Genomic DNA, 17,259 nt, shown 5'->3' on the forward strand with positions numbered 1-17,259 from the left:
GTTGTCACATAAAGTGCATTCATACCATGGTACTACTTCCTTCCACTTGGATAAAGTAAGGCTTTGTGTGAGAGTCACTGAGTTTCTTCAAGAATTTTTTCCCTAGGTTATCTAAAGGCTGGCTTTAGTTATTTGGTTATTTTTTTAGTTATTTAGTTGTGTTTATTATTTATAGTGGATGTTTTCAAAATTCTGGGTTCATTAAGCAGCAACATTATTTTTGTTTTTATTTTGTTAATTATCTAATGCCCCTTCAAATCAGAAATTTTATAATTGTTGTATTTCTCTGGTTATTACATTATACAATTTTTTTAACATATAGAATTTTACCTATATTCCTTTTTGGCATTTCTACTAATCATCATCCATCAGAGAGAGAAAGAGAGGAGAGAGAGATGACATAAAAATTGGATTCTTACAGCTCTTAATCATATAGCCATGTGTGGCTTATAGTTTAAATATAATGCACGTATTGACATTAGACTTAATAGCTTAATTTTTATCAAAAGAAAGGAATAATGTGATATTAAATAGTATCCTCATAGCCTATATTTTTTAAAATTACTATATACATGTAATAAATATCAGTTAAATAGCACAAAAAACTAACACATCATTCATACAATGATCCTGAACCCTCAAATTTGAACAGAAAGAGTTTTGCTTGCTCTTTTCTTAGATAATTACTCTAAATTCCTAGTGGTGTTAAATATAGTCCTAGATATAATCTGGCATTAGATTTGAGTAAAATCAGTGGAGTGAAGTACAACTCTGGGGAAAAGCAAAATTGATATTCCCCCCCCCCCCCGGTATCTTTTCCCTTTTGGAGTACTTTTTAAAAATGACATTGTCCCAGAAGAAAAGTGTTTATTCTTGTGCCCTTTTTCTACAGCAGAACTCTTTGAATAAACTTAGAAAAGTAACATGAGATCTCCTTTGCTTCCATCGGGGCGTAAAATAATAGGGGACATTTTTTGTAAGTGAAGTAGATATTCATCTTGATTATTTTACATGGCCGATACCCTCCTCTAGAATATGCATATGTGTAGTATGTTCATGTGTTCAAGTGGGTGTACATATGTACATGCAGATGTGGTCTACCACTGAATCGAGAGCTTACCCATTCAGCTAGAGTGGCAGCTGTCCAGTGAGCAGTGACTGTAGCTAGAATTGCCATGCCTAGCCTTTTACAAGATGGGATCCAAGCCCTTATCTTCATCATTACACATGAAATGTTACTGACTGAGTCATCACCAAGCTCCAGAATTTGAAAGTGTTTTAGAATTTAAGAAGTAAGCACAGGTGATTAACAAAAGGCAAAGCCCCAAAAGATTCTCTTGCCTTCGGTGTTCTTTCAAAGACTTCCTGAGGAAAAAAGATGTTCGGAAGGAGAGAGCCCTGGCTTAGCATATCAGCTATGGTGTTTTGTTTCCTGCTACTGGGGTGTTCTTCACTTGGGAAGTGCTTTATGTCTATGTGGAAGAATAATGGTATAGGCTTAACCCTATAGGGAATTATGTTATTTAAAACTTTATTACCATTTATTACACAAAATGTACTTGTATATATATATATTTTTGATAATTGGTGTGAACAATTTCAAGTCTCTTTATCAACATTTATTTAGGTTATCTAAGTGCTTGAGCACTAGGCTCACACAAGAAACCTGTGATAAGTGGCATTGCTCTCACCTTGTAAGTAAATACCAATAAAATCACAGGTCACCCAGAATAAAGCCTCAGATTCCTAATATGAGATTAGTGAGCATTTTCTTTGCTCTTAAAATCCTGCTTTTCTTGATTTGTTCAGCCACTGAAATGCAGTAGTCCTAGCAAGATGCTCAGCCTGGGTAGAGTAACCTTTTTTTCTGTGATTTTTTTTTTTTTTTTTTGAAGTGTGAGTATGCCTTCCCTATTTCCTTTTCCATAGTTGGCACTCTATGTGCTTTCATTCCTGGAACCCAAAGACCTGCTGCAAGCGGCTCAGACTTGTCGATACTGGAGAATTTTGGCTGAGGATAACCTTCTCTGGAGAGAGAAATGTAAAGAAGAGGGTAAGTTCAGAATCACACACAGATGTGTTTCTACTCTGGAAACAAGTTAACAGAATAACTTGGCTGTGAGTGAGAGTAGATGGCTGGCTCAGGTGCCTGCCAGAATGCGTCTGCGTCTGTTCACTTCCTTGATCCCAACAGGAAAGGAGGCCACCTGATTTAAAGGAAGCCACAAATCTGCAGTTAAATACCCACAGAATTGAGTATTGTATATACTCCTCGAATAAACACTTACTGTGCACCTCCTGTGAGCTGAACATTTGTAAATGCTGGGGACATGGCACTGCTTCATCCTAGTCTCCCTGTTGTGGACCTTCTATTATTAAGTATAGTTTAGTTTGGCTTCAAAGGGAGAATCTTCTGTTTTGTAAACAGGTATCTAGAAAAGTAATCATTTAGAAAAAAATAGCTGTTTCTGAGGGGCAAAATGCTTGAGGGGGGAATGGTAATGCTCTGTTCTATAGATCAGGCCCCTTGGCAGCCGTGTGACCAGGTAGAGAGCACTGACGAGTGAGGCGGAGGAGGGAAGACTCCAGGGTAGGATCTCAGGTGCTTCTTGCTGAGCCTGGTTCTACAGTCAACCTCTGGCTGTTCCTAGATTAACTGATAAGATCCTCTTCTTAAGTTGTGCGGGTTTTTTGTTTTGTTTTATGTAAACCACGGTGAATCAACTCTGCCTTACCTTCTTTCTCAGAATCTTTTTTCCCCTTGAGACAGGGTGTCTCTATACAGACCAGGCTGGCCTTGAACTCATGAAGATCCACTTTCCTCTGCCTCCTGAATTAAAAGGATATGGAATTAAAAGGGTATGCCACATACCTAGCTTAAGAGTTCTTTTTAAATGTCCTCTTAAAAAACTATATTTCGTAAAAATGATTCTGAACAGCTTGGTTTATATAGCAAGTTCCAGGGCAGTCCAGACTGTGATAATAACCTGAGGTAATGGGGTTCATTGTACTCATAGCACTTAGGAGGCAGAGACAGGATTGCTGAAAGCTAGAGGCCATCTTGGTCTCCATAGTGAGTTCAAGCCATTTTATTGAGTAGGATGCAGTGATATTCTCCCCATTCTTCCATTCCTGTTGCCTACATGCTTTATAAGTTTACTGTTGTAGGAAACTATGATAAGTGAAATTATACAACATTTGTCCTTTTGTGATTGCCTTATTCACTGAGCAAAATGTCACAGCGTGTATCCCCGTGTCCTCTGTTAAGGCGAGCAGCATTTCAGGGTGCACTGCTGCATTTGGTGTTCATCTATGGAAAGGCACGGTGACTTGTATGGACAGCCGTTCACATCTCTGCTTTTCATCCTTTTGCATATACATGCAGAAGTGAAAGTCCTGCATCCTGCACTGCGTTTGTGTATTTAGGAGTCACTGTGCTAATTTCCACAGCAGTGCACATACAGTCTCATCTTTGCGTGTTCATACCAGCACCTCCCACAGTCACTGTGAGAGAGAATGGAGATAGAACAAATGGAGGTTCAGTGCTGCACAGCCCAGTATCTGGGCCAAGCAGAGAAAACAAGAACTTTATAAGATGTGTAATTTTTATTAGTGGTGAAAAGAATTATTCTCTTGAACTCTTTGATACTTTAGGGATTGATGAACCGTTGCACATCAAGAGAAGAAAAATAATAAAACCAGGTTTCATACACAGCCCATGGAAGAGTGCGTATATCAGACAGCACAGAATTGATACAAACTGGAGACGAGGAGAACTCAAATCTCCTAAGGTAACAGACTCTTGACATACTAACAGAAACCTTTCTTCAGGAACAATGCCTGCTCTCTTCATGTGTTGGCTGCAGTGTAACTCAGTGCCTATCTTTTATGGAAAGGAAGCAGCTCTATTTCAAAATTAACTCAGAGTGTTAAGATCAGTGTTCTTTTATTTCTCATTTCTTTAATCTGATAATTTTATTGTAATCAAGGATGAGTTGATTCAGGCATGGTACCACATGCTTGTAGTCCCTGTATTCAAGTGGCCAAGGCAGGAGGATTACTATGAGTTAAAGCCAACCTGAGCAATATACTGAGCTCTAGGCCAACGTGAGCTATAGTATGAAGCCTTGTCTCAAAAATGTTTCTCCCCAAAAAGGTGAGTTGAGACAGTGTGTGATACTGTGCTACCATGATTCTCACTATGAGTTTGCAGCCTTCTAGCCTCACAGGCCAAATGGATTTTTTTTTGTGTTTGTTTGTTTTTAATGATTTGAAGCAGAAGTCTCATTTTCTGTCTTAGAATATTATTTCAGATGTGTAAATGGTAGAAATACTAAATACATACTTTAATAACAAAAAGTGAGCCAGCTATGGGAGGCATAATTTTATATGCCAGCATGCCCTGGGATAAGTTTTAGGTTAAAAACAAAAAACCAAAAAAACAAAAAACCATTATTTGCTATTACTCTGTTTCTTGGTGCTTTATTTTTCTTCTCTGGAGTGCTAAAAGTTGGATCTAAAACCCACTCTTCTCCTCCTTTTCCTCTTCCACCTCTTTCTCTTCCTTTTCTTCTCCTTTACTACTGAGCTGAGGTTGGCTCAGTTATCCAGGCTGCCCTGGAGCTCACCTTGGTATCCCAGGCAGGCCTTAACCCTGGGACCCTCTGTTTTGTCCTCCTTGAGAACAACAGTCATCAGGCCTGGTTTTCTTCTGTTTTTGTCAACAGTATTTACTAAAATAAAGTAACTTTTCTTTTGACTTAAACAGATTAGGCATTTGTGTTAGAACCATCTTTATGAAGTTTTGGCATAGTAAAATGTTAATAGTGGGCAAAGGAATATGGAAATATTTAATGTTTAATTTATCATCCAGGAAAAAGATGTTGTGTCTTATATAAAGTTCATTCTAAAAATAGATTATAGATTACTATTCTGACGCATGGCTCCTTCTTGTTTTCACTGTGTGTGTGTGTGATGTATGCACATGTGTGTGCACGCACACACACAGGTCAGAGGAGGTAGTCAGTTTTCCTGTTCTCATTCTCTGTCTGACTTACTTTTTGAGATAGTCTCTCTCACTGATCCTGGAGCTAGGCTAGCAATTGTAAGCCCCAGCAACACGCCCCTCAGTGTCAGGGTTATTGTGTGACCATACACAGTTTTTCTATGAGTTGGAGAGATTTGGCCCTAGGTCCTGTATATCTGAGCCATCTCTACAGTATGTCACTGTATTCTGAAGAATGTGATATAGTAACATCCATGTGATCTGTACACTTTTCTTATAGGTGCTGAAAGGGCATGATGACCATGTGATCACATGCCTACAGTTTTGTGGCAACCGCATAGTTAGTGGTTCTGATGACAACACTTTAAAAGTTTGGTCAGCGGTCACGGGCAAGGTAAGTTCACTCACTTCTTTCTATATGTCAGGGAGTCACCATTTTGTGTGTGTAGTCACAGTAAAGTGGGTGTTTCTTAATAGCAAATATCAGGCCTCCTTTAGAAACACGTCCCTTTTCCTGATAGCTATGAGTGTCACCCTGGCATGCTGGCAGCAGTAGGGTTTCCTTCATTTAAGTAGCTCGTGTCTTTGTCACTTAGTCTAAGATGTCCCAGGAGCACATCCTTGTTCCTTTTCCTCAGCACCTTTCACCTTGCCTATGCGAGTTAGAATCACTACTTCCTAACGCCTTCCAAAACATGACGGAGAAATGTGCAATTTCCCTTATATGCTGCTTTGTTGCTGAGCTGTCTGCAATTTAGAAACCAGGCACATCCTGTTAAGGTTGTCGCAGACATCAGTGGTAGGGAATGAAGCAGGGCTGAAGAGCCAAGCAGTTGAAGCAGCGGCTGCACCGTTCATACACCATGGACCGTTCCTTAACCAGTCTCTAGTGAATATTGAATTATATGTTCAAAAGAGAACATTTTCATGAACTAAGTAATTGACCATTTATAAAAATAACACAAGAAAGTATGTGAAAAGCTTATGTTTTTAGAAAATATGTCTTGCTGTGTTGTTCCTTGGACAAGAGTCTTACAAATTCTCAACTTAGATGTTAAACTGTTCAGAGCAGCTATATATTTCCAGGGTATAATAGTAGTTTGGGTTTATCTCGGAGTTTCAGCGTCTGTCTTTACATGTCTAGAAGTAGCATAGGCAGCCCTAACTACTGCCTTTAGGCAGATGGGGAGAGCTGTGGTATGTGGCCACACCCAACGCTCCCTGCATTCTTGCCTTCCTTCTCGTCCTGGAAGACACCCTACAGCTCAGCAGTATTTTAGTCCTGCGGCCAAGCTAGAGTTGTGGAACTTGCCTGCTCACAGTATGGTTGCTTCCTGGCATGTCTTATGCTTTGTAGCATATGATTCTCTTTAACTTTCTTTACTTCATTTTATTATATGCATAAGTGTTTACTTGTATGTATGTCTGTGCACCACATGCATATCAGGTGCCTTCCAAGGCCAGAACAGGGTGTCAGGTCCCTGGGCACTAGAGTTCCAGGTGGTTGGGAGGCACCATGTGCGTGCCGGAGCTCAAACCCAGGTTCCTGAAAGAGCAACCAGTGCTCTAAATCACTGAGCCATCTCCCCAGTCCCTTCCTATGAATCTTACGGTTTATACCATGTTTCCTTTCTCCATACTTGTTCCTCAGTCTTGTATCCCTGTATAAGCATATTCTGCTACCAAATAAGCTAAAGGTAGTGATGGTGTCAGATAGCATTGGTGTGCAAAAATGCTTTCCTAGTGCTTCAGTAAAGTTGAATAAGTAAAATTTATTCCAGATTTTAATGGGATGTTAGTGTAGTCTTTGACTTACTTGCATTTCTACCTAAAATTAATCATCTGAAGTGTTTTTCCAGTGTCTGAGAACGTTAGTGGGACATACAGGTGGAGTGTGGTCATCACAGATGAGAGACAATATCATCATCAGTGGATCGACTGACCGGACTCTCAAAGTGTGGAATGCTGAAACTGGAGAGTGTATACATACTTTATATGGGCACACTTCTACTGTACGGTGTATGCATCTCCATGAAAAAAGGTAAAGGATGTGCCATTATGATTGGGGCTCGCATTACTGTTCCTTGTGACTCTGGGATTCATAGAGTGCTAATGAGCTCTTGGAGTGGACACTAAGGATATAGTGCAGATGGTCCGAAATTAAGAAAATTGGGTTATATTGGCTTAAAAGTGGAGGATTGTCTAAATTTCCTTCTTCATTTGATATATGGCTGTTTTTCTTCAAACTCTGCTCTCTAATCTGTTTTGATGTTTTGATGATTCATCATCTTTAAACAAAAATCATTTCCTTTCTTGATTTTCGTATTATGCTGTGTAAGAACAACAAATTCAGTCACCAGGCCTTGTTGCCTGAGTCCTTAAGTGACACACCCACTCTGCCCCCACTCCATCACATCCCTGCATATAGACACAGCTAAGGTCCAGGGGCCTTAACTTAATGTCAGTACTAGTCATCCAAACTATTGAGAGTGCTCAAATATGGGGTCCTCTTGCCTTTTGCACAGCTGACAGAGCGTCCTCATATTAGGATGGCTTGCTGCCCTACTTCTGCCCACCAAATGAAGGGAGAACTTAAAGTCCCGTTTTCAAGGTAGTCTCAGCCAAGTCTGGCCTGTTTGCCCTTTCCTTCCCAGTTCCTCTGCCTTTATGTCAGGCTTCTGCTGACCTCAGGCCCTTGTGTTGATACTTCTTCACTGCACCCAGCTAAGAAGTTGTGTTTTCTACTTCTTTGTCACTTTTGGTCTGACGTGTCACACACATGCTGCTAATCTTTGCACTGAAAAGGTAGACATGGGTGGATACTGAGTTCCCAGCTTTTAGAGGAGAGCCTTCCTCTGACGCTGTAGCTTAGAAGGGTCCTTCTGTGGAATCCACAGCATTCACGACCTACAGCTCTGTCCAGACTGCTTTTCATTAAGAATCATTGCTGTAAGCAGACCTTCCCTACAGCCATCATTGTACAGGGACTCCTCTCACTCATAAATTTGAGCCTGCTTTGCACGGTGTGTTCTGTGATTAAAATTTAGGGATGGGTTTCAAAGGACACCACATTTCCGTTTTTTGTTGTGTTCATTCTCCCACATGTCAGCACTCTGCTCTGTCTAATGTAGAATGGCTTTTTTATCTCTTGAGAATGATGTAAAGGTGCCTGGTTAGTAATCTAGCGGTAACTGCATGATTGTCTCGCTCTGGTTTTCAGAAGAGTATCATTTTATAGCACTGAGACAGTTGCTTTAGGCATTTGTGTTACTGCTATAGGAATATCTTTAAGAATCTCTGAGTCACCAGCTATGAGCACGTGTCTGAAACTGACTTTCCCTGACTGTGAAGTATAAGGAAACAACTATGGCTTTCTGAGTCCCAAATTCACTTTAAAATTCTATTTTGTTGAGAAATAATTGTATTGAAATGTCTACTTACTCAAATAGTTAATAGGAGTTCATAATTGCAGTGTAGTGAAATGACAAAGATCATAAAGAAGGAAAGTTCTGGATTGTTGTAAGTTCATACCACCTGGAGGTGCATTGAGGATTTATGCATATGCCACATTTCCATTTTACTGTTAATCAGGATCTTGTTGTGTGATTGGAGAGCTGCTTGCTTCTTGAATGCAGTGCTTTCCAGACTGTGCCATGGAACCTTGAGGTGGAACCAGGGTCCCTAAGTCAGGGAACCAATCAGATGGCCAGTTGATCTCCAAGTCTTCCTCACTTCCCATTCCAGGCAGAGGAGCTGGAATTTGCATTTGAAGGCATTAGGTAGAGTTTCTCAGAAAGGATTTCTGTTTAAGAAAAAGAGGAGAAAGCAATGGTTTACCTGTCCTGTGCATTCATTTCCTGACTCTTGTGTTCTGTTCTGCTCTGCAGGGTTGTAAGCGGTTCTCGAGATGCCACTCTCAGGGTTTGGGATATTGAGACCGGCCAGTGTTTACACGTCCTGATGGGTCACGTAGCAGCGGTCCGCTGCGTTCAGTATGATGGCAGGAGGGTTGTTAGTGGAGCTTATGATTTTATGGTGAAGGTGTGGGATCCAGAGACTGAGACCTGTCTACACACGTTACAGGGACACACTAATAGAGTCTATTCATTACAGGTAAGAGGCCGTGTCTCTCCCACCCTTTGATTCTCTGCCGTTGACTCATAAGATTGTTCTCCTCAGTTACTGTCAAGTTGCTGTTTATAAGTACCTTAAAATTAGCATGAAGAAACACAAATTTCAAATCATTTAACTGATTTAATGATTTAAATTTCTGTGATCCATTTTCTCTTTAAAATACAAATATTTGTCTTGGAACCTGATACTTCAGGATTATAAATTTTGCTACACTAATTAATACTTAGATAATCTCATAGGAGAATAACTTGGATTTTAATAAACTCCTTAGCTGAGGATTAATTTGACCAAAAGCTGCCCCTTTGCCTTGATAGCTAAAAGTTGATGGAGCATGTAATTGTGATTTCATCCCCATTTGAAGTAGCTGTGGAACCTCTCTGCAGAAAGCTCTGTACTTAACTTGCCCAGAGCCACTGACTGGGAGCCACAGAGAGATGAATTTGACTAACCTGTTGTTTTCCTTTAGATTTGAACTTGATATTTATTAATAGACTGTAATAGTTCAAGATCTTCAGTAACAAGACATAAAACGTGGGATACTTTTATTTCTGGAAATGCAGCATTTTCCATCTTAAAATATTTCCTGTTACATAATTTCCTTCCCAGTTACTACTGCCTGTTAGTGATGAGCAAAGTAGAACAGAATCCCAGTGCTGATGTTGCCGTTCTTAGGGCATTTGATTCTTAATTGATGATACTGCCCAAGTAATGAAGTATTGATATATAATAAAGATGTTGATTGCTTCAGAAAAGAGGATGGCTTCCAAGGGGCGGGAATTGGTTGCTAATGCTGCTGCTTGTGATGTGCTCAGAACTGTAGAGAATGATCTCAGAATAGATAGCTGCATGTCATAGAGACCTTCTGGGGACTGGTAGATGCTTATTGGCTTTTAGTGTCCTTGGGAAGCTGAAGAAGAGAGACTACATAGATTGCGTTTGTTTCTAAAATACCCCCTCTTCTAATTCCTGATACAGTTTTCTTTTGGGATATTTGCTAATTAGCATTAATTTCTTGTAAACAACTTCATTTTGCAAACACTTTTTAATGGAATTTACTATTGAACATCATGAAAGTTATCTGTGGCTATTCCCTTGCCTCAGGTGCTGATAAACATGTCTCTGTCTCAGGCAGTGGCTTTGGCTTCCTCTAGACAAGTCAGGCTCCATAGTCCTACTAAATACCTGGGATGTAGCTTCCAGCTGGGACCAGGTGGTCTGAAAAAAATGTTGTTTATTTCAGGTGCTTTGTTGCCTTCTTGAAGTTGTTTCTGCCTTGTTTGAACGATTCGGCTGTTTTGTTTTGTTTCTTTTTTTAACTTTTAAGAGAATTTATGAAAGAAGTATTTTGAAGACATGATCTATAGACTTTCATGGCATGCACATCAGCTTACCTGCAAGTTTATCCCAGTAGGCTCTTTGTTCTGGCCTACGTGTTGCTTGTACCCTCTCCCTATTGTGAGTAATGTCAACAGCTGATAGGACAGGAATCCGTGTTTCTGTTCTAATACTCTGTGTCTGTTGTAGTTTGATGGCATCCATGTGGTGAGTGGATCTCTTGATACATCAATCCGAGTCTGGGATGTGGAGACAGGGAATTGTATTCACACGCTAACAGGACACCAGTCATTAACGAGTGGAATGGAACTCAAAGACAATATTCTTGTCTCTGGGAATGCAGATTCTACAGTTAAGATCTGGGATATCAAAACAGGACAGTGTTTACAAACTTTGCAAGGTAAGTCCTGGCCCTCTGTTAGCCTATCTTTAAAAACATCATTGCTATTCAAGAGAGAACCTGTGGAGAACAGAGGTTTAACCTTATGCAGAGTACTTACTCCTGATGAGTTTGTGAATGTTTGGCTTTCAAAAGTAAGCCACCTTGAGAAATGGTTTTCAATTGTGTCTTTAATGTGAAAATTCTTAATCATTTCCTGTGTGTTCTGTTGACTCTGTTTAACATGGCTGTCTCATAGGGCAGCGTTCTTTTTGAGTGATCATTTTATTTTGAATTGAAGCATCTCTGATAGGAAATGACTTTGGCCTTGCTTGGTCAATTCCTTCAGTCGGAATGGAAGGAGTAATGGTGCTCTCTGAGGGGAAGGTAGAGTGAGAAGCATTAGCATTAGGTATAGCACCATTGGCTTCTCCATGAGTAACTTCCTTCTCTTAGTCACAGCCCTTAGAAGGTGTTGTTGTTGTTTGTTTGTTTGTTTGTTTGGAGTGAAGCCATCAGGAGGCAGCACATAGCAGCCTTTGTTCATTAATTGTGACTGTTCCTAGGAGTTTGGGGTAGTCACAAATTCTATTTCCTTCTTTGACTGATCAGTTCAGTGTGGCAGAGTGACAGAGTGACAAACCTGCACGTTCCCTTTTCCAGCAGTGGAATGTGTACACTGGCTGACCAGGGCCACTGGGAGCCGGAGCTCTTGAGACTTGGTACTGTAGTTACATAGCCACCAGATTTCCTTACATCTAAGCTGGTCCTAAACTACAGCAAGGTTGCTAACTGTGCAGCTTTTTAAATACTGCATTTCTTGTATGCCATAATGTAGAAGAGCACAAGTCCCACGCAGAAGCCCTGAACGTCCTTCCTAAGCAGTAACCCGCATTTGCCTTTGCCTAGGTCCCAGCAAGCATCAGAGCGCTGTGACCTGCTTACAGTTCAACAAGAACTTCGTAATTACCAGCTCAGACGACGGAACGGTCAAACTCTGGGACTTGAAAACGGGTGAATTTATCCGAAACCTCGTCACATTGGAGAGTGGGGGGAGCGGGGGAGTTGTGTGGCGGATCAGGGCCTCAAACACAAAGCTGGTGTGTGCAGTCGGGAGTCGGAATGGAACTGAGGAAACCAAGCTCCTGGTGCTGGACTTTGATGTGGACATGAAATGAAAAGCAGACATGATGAATTTTGTCCAACTGTGTAGACAATATACTCCCTACCCTTCCCCCTGCGCAAAAAACAAAAACAAACAAACAAAAAAATGAAAAAAAAAAACAGAAAAAAAAAAAGAGAAAAAAGAAAAGGAAAAAAATCCCTTGTACTCAGTGGTGCAGGATGTTGGCTTGGGACAACAGACTGAAAAGACCTACAGACTAAGAAGGCAAGAAGAGACAAGAGACCGTAACTGACAGGAGGCGGCAGCTGTCGCATCTCGCAAAGGCCTCACTTGTGACTGAGGGGCAGCTTGGCAAGACGACTCTCTAAATCCAACCAGGTGCAATTATTCTTTGTTTTCTTCTCCAGTGGTCATTGAGCAGAGCTACATCAGCGTTGTTACCGTCACCTAGAAAGGAGTGGCAGTAATATCCAAACACGGGCTGCTTATCTTCTAATCAGAGCATCTGCAACAAACCGTCATTTTTCTGAAGTGGAAAAGCTTAAAACAATTACTGTGAATTGTTTTTGTACAGTTATCATGAAGCTTTCTTTTTTCTCTTTTTCCTGTTTCTCTTCTTTTCTTTTTTCTTTTTTTTTTTTGCCAACCATTGCCAATGTCAATCAATCACAGTATTAGCCTCTGTTAATCTATCTCTTTACTGTTGCTTCTACTCTTCAATGCATATGTTGCTCAAAGGTGGCAAGTTGTCCTGGGTTGTGTGAGTCCTGAGATGGATATAATTCTTGATGCTGGTGCTAGAAGTAGGTCTTCAAATCCGGGGTCGTTGTCCCACCCCTGTACTGTACTCCCAGTGGCCAAACTTATTTATGCTGCTAAATGAAAGAAAGAAAAAGCAAATTATTTTTTTTTTATTTTTTTTCTGCTGTGACGTTTTAGTCCCAGACTGAATTCCAAATTTGCTCTAGTTTGGTTACAGAAAAAAAAGACTTTTTTGCCACTGAAACTTGAGCCATCTGTGCCTCTAAGAGGCTGAGAATGGAAAAGTTTCAGATAATAAAGAGTGAAGTTTGCCTGCAAATAAAGAATTGAGAGTGTGTGCAAAGCTTATTTTCTTTTATCTGGGCAAAAATTAAAACACATTCCTTGGGACAGAGCCTGAGGTGCCTGTTCTGTGGAGAAACTTCTTTTTGAGGGCTGTGGTGAATGGAAGAACATACATAGCAAAACTGACAAGATATTTTAAAGATATATAAAACACAAAGGAAAAGGAGGTTGCTGGTCAGTCGTAGCATCTTACAGTATTGGGGAAAACAACTGTTACAGTTTCATTGCTCTGAGTGACTGACGTGAGAGGAATTCGCTCTGCAGTGACGCTGTCTGTCACTCGCCTACCAGCTCGACGAGCAAGAGAGCGGGAGTCAGATGGTCCGCCTCATTCACCAGGAGCCGTAACTCAAGCTGAACTGTGAAAGTGGTTAACACTGTATCCTAGGCCGTCTTTTTTTTCCTCCTCCTGTTTATTTTTTGTTTGTTTTATTTATAGTCTGATTTAAAACAATCAGATTCAAGTTGGTTAATTTTAGTTATGTAACAACCTGACGTGATGGAGGAAACAACCTGTAAAGGGATTGTGTCTATGGTTTGATTCACTTAGAAATTTTATTTTCTTATAACTTAAGTGCAATAAAATGTGTTTTTTCATGTTATTGCGCCTGTTTCTTCCACTAGATAATACTGTTTCATTATAACTATATAGTATTTGTGTCAGATATTTTAAATAGTCAAGTTTTGGGTTTCTTACATCCCCTGCATTGTGACTTAGAAACCAGCACTTCCGAGCTCAGCCAAAGCTGAGGCACTGCAGATGGCACCCCGAGCTGTCAGGGAGGCCACTCTTCTGTTTGCATTGTGTGTATGAACATGAAAGCTCGTTTCTTCAGTCATAAAACTTGGAATTACAACTAGAAGCCTTGTAATAATGAGTTCACCTTCAAATCCCATATACCAAGTGTTCACCAAAGCACTCGCACCATTCTTCTCTCAGGCTGAGAGAAGTAGCCTCTGTCACCTTTGACTCAGATGGCCCTGAGAGCTTCAGCTCAGACAGCTTAGGTGGTGCCTTAGATGAAGTCGCGGGATGGCAGGATTGAACTCGTTCCCAAAGGCTGAGTGTACGCTGCCTCTGATGAAATGCTAGCAAACTAAAACAAGGTTTGAGGGGAAATGCCTTGTCTTGTTTTGTTTTTTATAGTATTTACTCTTCTGCTTTTATAGAGGCTAGAAAGGCATACATCTCTAATAATCTCAATAACCCAGGCTATAGGAAATAAATCTTAAATAAACATGGAGTCTTTCTCTGTAGAGAATGAGGTTCTCATAGCCACAGCATCTGTCCTCTTTATTCACAGAGCCACTGTCTTAGTTAGGGTTTCACTGCTGTGAAAAGACACCATGACCAAGGCAACTCTTATAAGGATAACGTTATAATGGGCTGGCTTGCAGGCTCAGAGAGGTTCAGTCCATTATCATCAAGGTGGGAGCATGGCAGCGACTAGACAGTCATGGTGCAGGAGGAGCTGAGAGTCTACATCTTCAACTAAGGTTGCTAGGAGAAGACTTGCTTCCAGGCAACTAAGACAAGGGCCTTAAAGCCCATGCCCACAGTGACACTTACTCCAACAAGGCCACACCTCCTAATGGTGCCACTTTGTGGGCCAAGCATGTACAAACTATCACAGCGACACTGCTCAAAGGCTAAGTCACACTCTATCTTAAAGTGGACCCTGAGCATAAAGAGGCACTGTCTTCCACACTGTTGAAGGAACTCCTTTTGGTTCATTGGACCTCAGCAAGCACACAGTAAGAAAGATGGGACATGCAACAGTGCAGACTGGAGTATTACATGACAGAGAGCAAGGCACAGGTGCAGACTCTGCGGGCTGTGGCAGCTCTGAGAATACCAGAGCCACTGCTGCTGTTCACAGTGGTGACATTGCTCAACAAAAATAATGGGCTGATACAGTTCTTGGAATTAATATTTTCAAAGGGTCACATATATGATGCTGCTGCACTGCGGTATAATTCAAGAAAACACCCACCTTTAAAACATGGCAGAAAATAAGAGCTAACTGGCTTTGCAGATAATCAGCATCCCATTTCTGGTAGTTACTAGATCTCTGATCATTCGACCTCATCTGTCCTCACATTCAGAGGTGGAACAGAGCATCTCCAAGGTTACCATGAGGGTTGGATGGAATGTTACAAACCTCCCACAGGGCTAGCAATATGGCATGGTACACAGGCTTGCTGCCCTTAGGTCTGTCCCCAGGATCCATGATGGAAGGAGAGGACCAACTCTCAAAAGTTATTCTTCGGTTTCCCCACATGCACCATGGCATGTGAATGCCACACCTGCCCCTGTCATGCACACACACAACTTCAGTTTTGAAAAGAACAGACCAGGTCATTGTAATGTTCTGTATTTGACAATTATTTTTATGGCTCATTCAGGTATATAATGAAAGTGGCATAGGTATATATGTTGAGTTTTTATTTATATGTGTGTATTTACTTTAAGTCAGGTCACATAGATTCTGCAGTTTTAGAAAAATATAATACAAACTAATATTGAGCACCTAACAGTGACACTGTGTCTACTCGGGTGTTAAACGTTCTAGGAATATATAAGGTTTGAGGATGTTGGTAGAGAGCTTGCCCAGCATGCATAAAGCCCTGGGTTCAATCCCTAGCACCGCATAAACCAGCCCTTGTGATTCCTGCTGTAACCCCAACGTTCAGAGAGTTGAGACAACAGTTACCCCTGGCAAGTTCTACTTCAGTTCGGGATACAAAAGACCATGTGTCAAAAAAAAAAAAAAAAAAAAAAAGTGGACCTGTTCCTGAAAGAGAATGTGTTTGTCTTATTGTAAAGAAAGTAAGGAGTTGACTGTAGTTGATTTTTTTGTTTTGTTTTGTTTTTTAAATCAGTTTTGCTGAAGGAATTTGCTGCTTTATGTAACTATGTTTTTATAACATTGTAACAAAACCTAATGCTCCAGTTAGGGCACAAAGGTGACCAGGACAGGTGTTCAGTGGTGTTATCAGATGTGGCAAAGGACTGGGCTTTCATTTCTTACTGAAATTGTTCATAATTTTGACTCCCAAGCCCCCTAACAGTTCAATTGTCTCGGTCCTTTCATTAACCTGGAACAGCTAGTGCCTACCTAAAAGCTATGTGAATATTCCAACCTATTTGTTTAATTTCCCATAAAGAAAGAAAGCAATTGACATCTAATTATTTGTATCAGCTGTTGTGGGCCATTTTCTCAATCTTCCCGCTAGGTTTATTATAATGTCTATTTCCTTGAATGGATTAGAGAATACAGTCAAGTAGAAACAGGAGAAACCTCCTTGGAGCCTGTCTCCAGGGAGTGAGCAGTTGCAGGCAGCTTCTGAGACCCAGTCCTTCTAGACCCTTCTCCCTAAAGGTACCCCACCACACCTCATGAAATAAGGGCTCCAGAAGAGCAGAGCCTTCAGCCTGCCCAGCTACCTTGCCTTGGAACTTGTGTTCCGGAAACATGAAGGCCTGCTGCTTGCCTATTGGGACAGATGTCCACTGCATTCCCTGCCCCTCTGGTTCCTTCCCTAGGAAAATGGAAAGCTTTGACGTCGTCTCAGTCCACCATCACAGAACTTTTTGTTTTCTCTCTGTTAGGCCTGTCTCGTCCCCATTAAAGGTCTAGACTGCAGCCTGTATTCTCTCAGGTTCACCAGCCAAGGAAGGCTCTAACCTGCCATGCCTTAGGGCTAGTTCAGGAGAACATCCTGGCATCCTGTTCTGTAGAGCTGTGTAACTCTTAAGGGTAAAGTAGCTCTGTGTTGCCAAACCATGAATGAATGAGAACAACTGCTGATAAGGCAGGTTGAATTGGCATTTGCTGCATCTTGAAGATTGGATGCACAAGCACCTTTACATACACAGAGACTACCGGAATCAGTTTCTTCTGTGTTGACATCCTTGCATTCCCTTGTTCCTTTTCCTCCTTCACCCAGCAAGGAAAACAGAACAGAACAAAACAAAAACCAGGCTAGATGTCCCTGTCTGTAATTCCAGCACTCAGGAGGTATGAGGGTCAGGAGGTCGAGGCTTCATGAGACCTGCCTCCAAAGGCAAACAGTTGAAAAGAGGCTTAGTGACTAAGGAGACCCCCGTGTCTGCCTCAGTGATCACTGGCTACTGGATATGAGAGGTGGTTATGGGTGTTCACTGTTCTG

General features: G+C 41.1%; 1 protein-coding gene across 7 annotated transcripts in view; it reads left to right on the forward strand.

The window, feature by feature from the left end:
* Window positions 1-13,688, forward strand: part of Fbxw7 (F-box and WD-40 domain protein 7) — a 164,209-nt gene extending 150,521 nt beyond the window's left edge. For all 7 annotated transcript variants that reach the window (XM_006501656.4, XM_030252669.1, XM_006501657.4 and 4 more), the window contains 7 exons: window positions 1,930-2,053; window positions 3,655-3,791; window positions 5,286-5,399; window positions 6,865-7,046; window positions 8,893-9,118; window positions 10,664-10,874; window positions 11,763-13,688. In XM_006501656.4, coding sequence (XP_006501719.1) covers window positions 1,930-2,053; window positions 3,655-3,791; window positions 5,286-5,399; window positions 6,865-7,046; window positions 8,893-9,118; window positions 10,664-10,874; window positions 11,763-12,031 — 1,263 coding nt within the window. In that variant the 3' untranslated portion in view covers window positions 12,032-13,688. The remainder of the gene's footprint in view (window positions 1-1,929; window positions 2,054-3,654; window positions 3,792-5,285; window positions 5,400-6,864; window positions 7,047-8,892; window positions 9,119-10,663; window positions 10,875-11,762) is intronic.
* The last annotated feature ends 3,571 nt before the right edge of the window (window positions 13,689-17,259 follow it).

The sequence above is a fragment of the Mus musculus genome, chromosome 3 (assembly GCF_000001635.26).
Source record: "Mus musculus strain C57BL/6J chromosome 3, GRCm38.p6 C57BL/6J".
In the NCBI taxonomy this organism is placed as follows: Eukaryota; Metazoa; Chordata; class Mammalia; order Rodentia; family Muridae; genus Mus; species Mus musculus.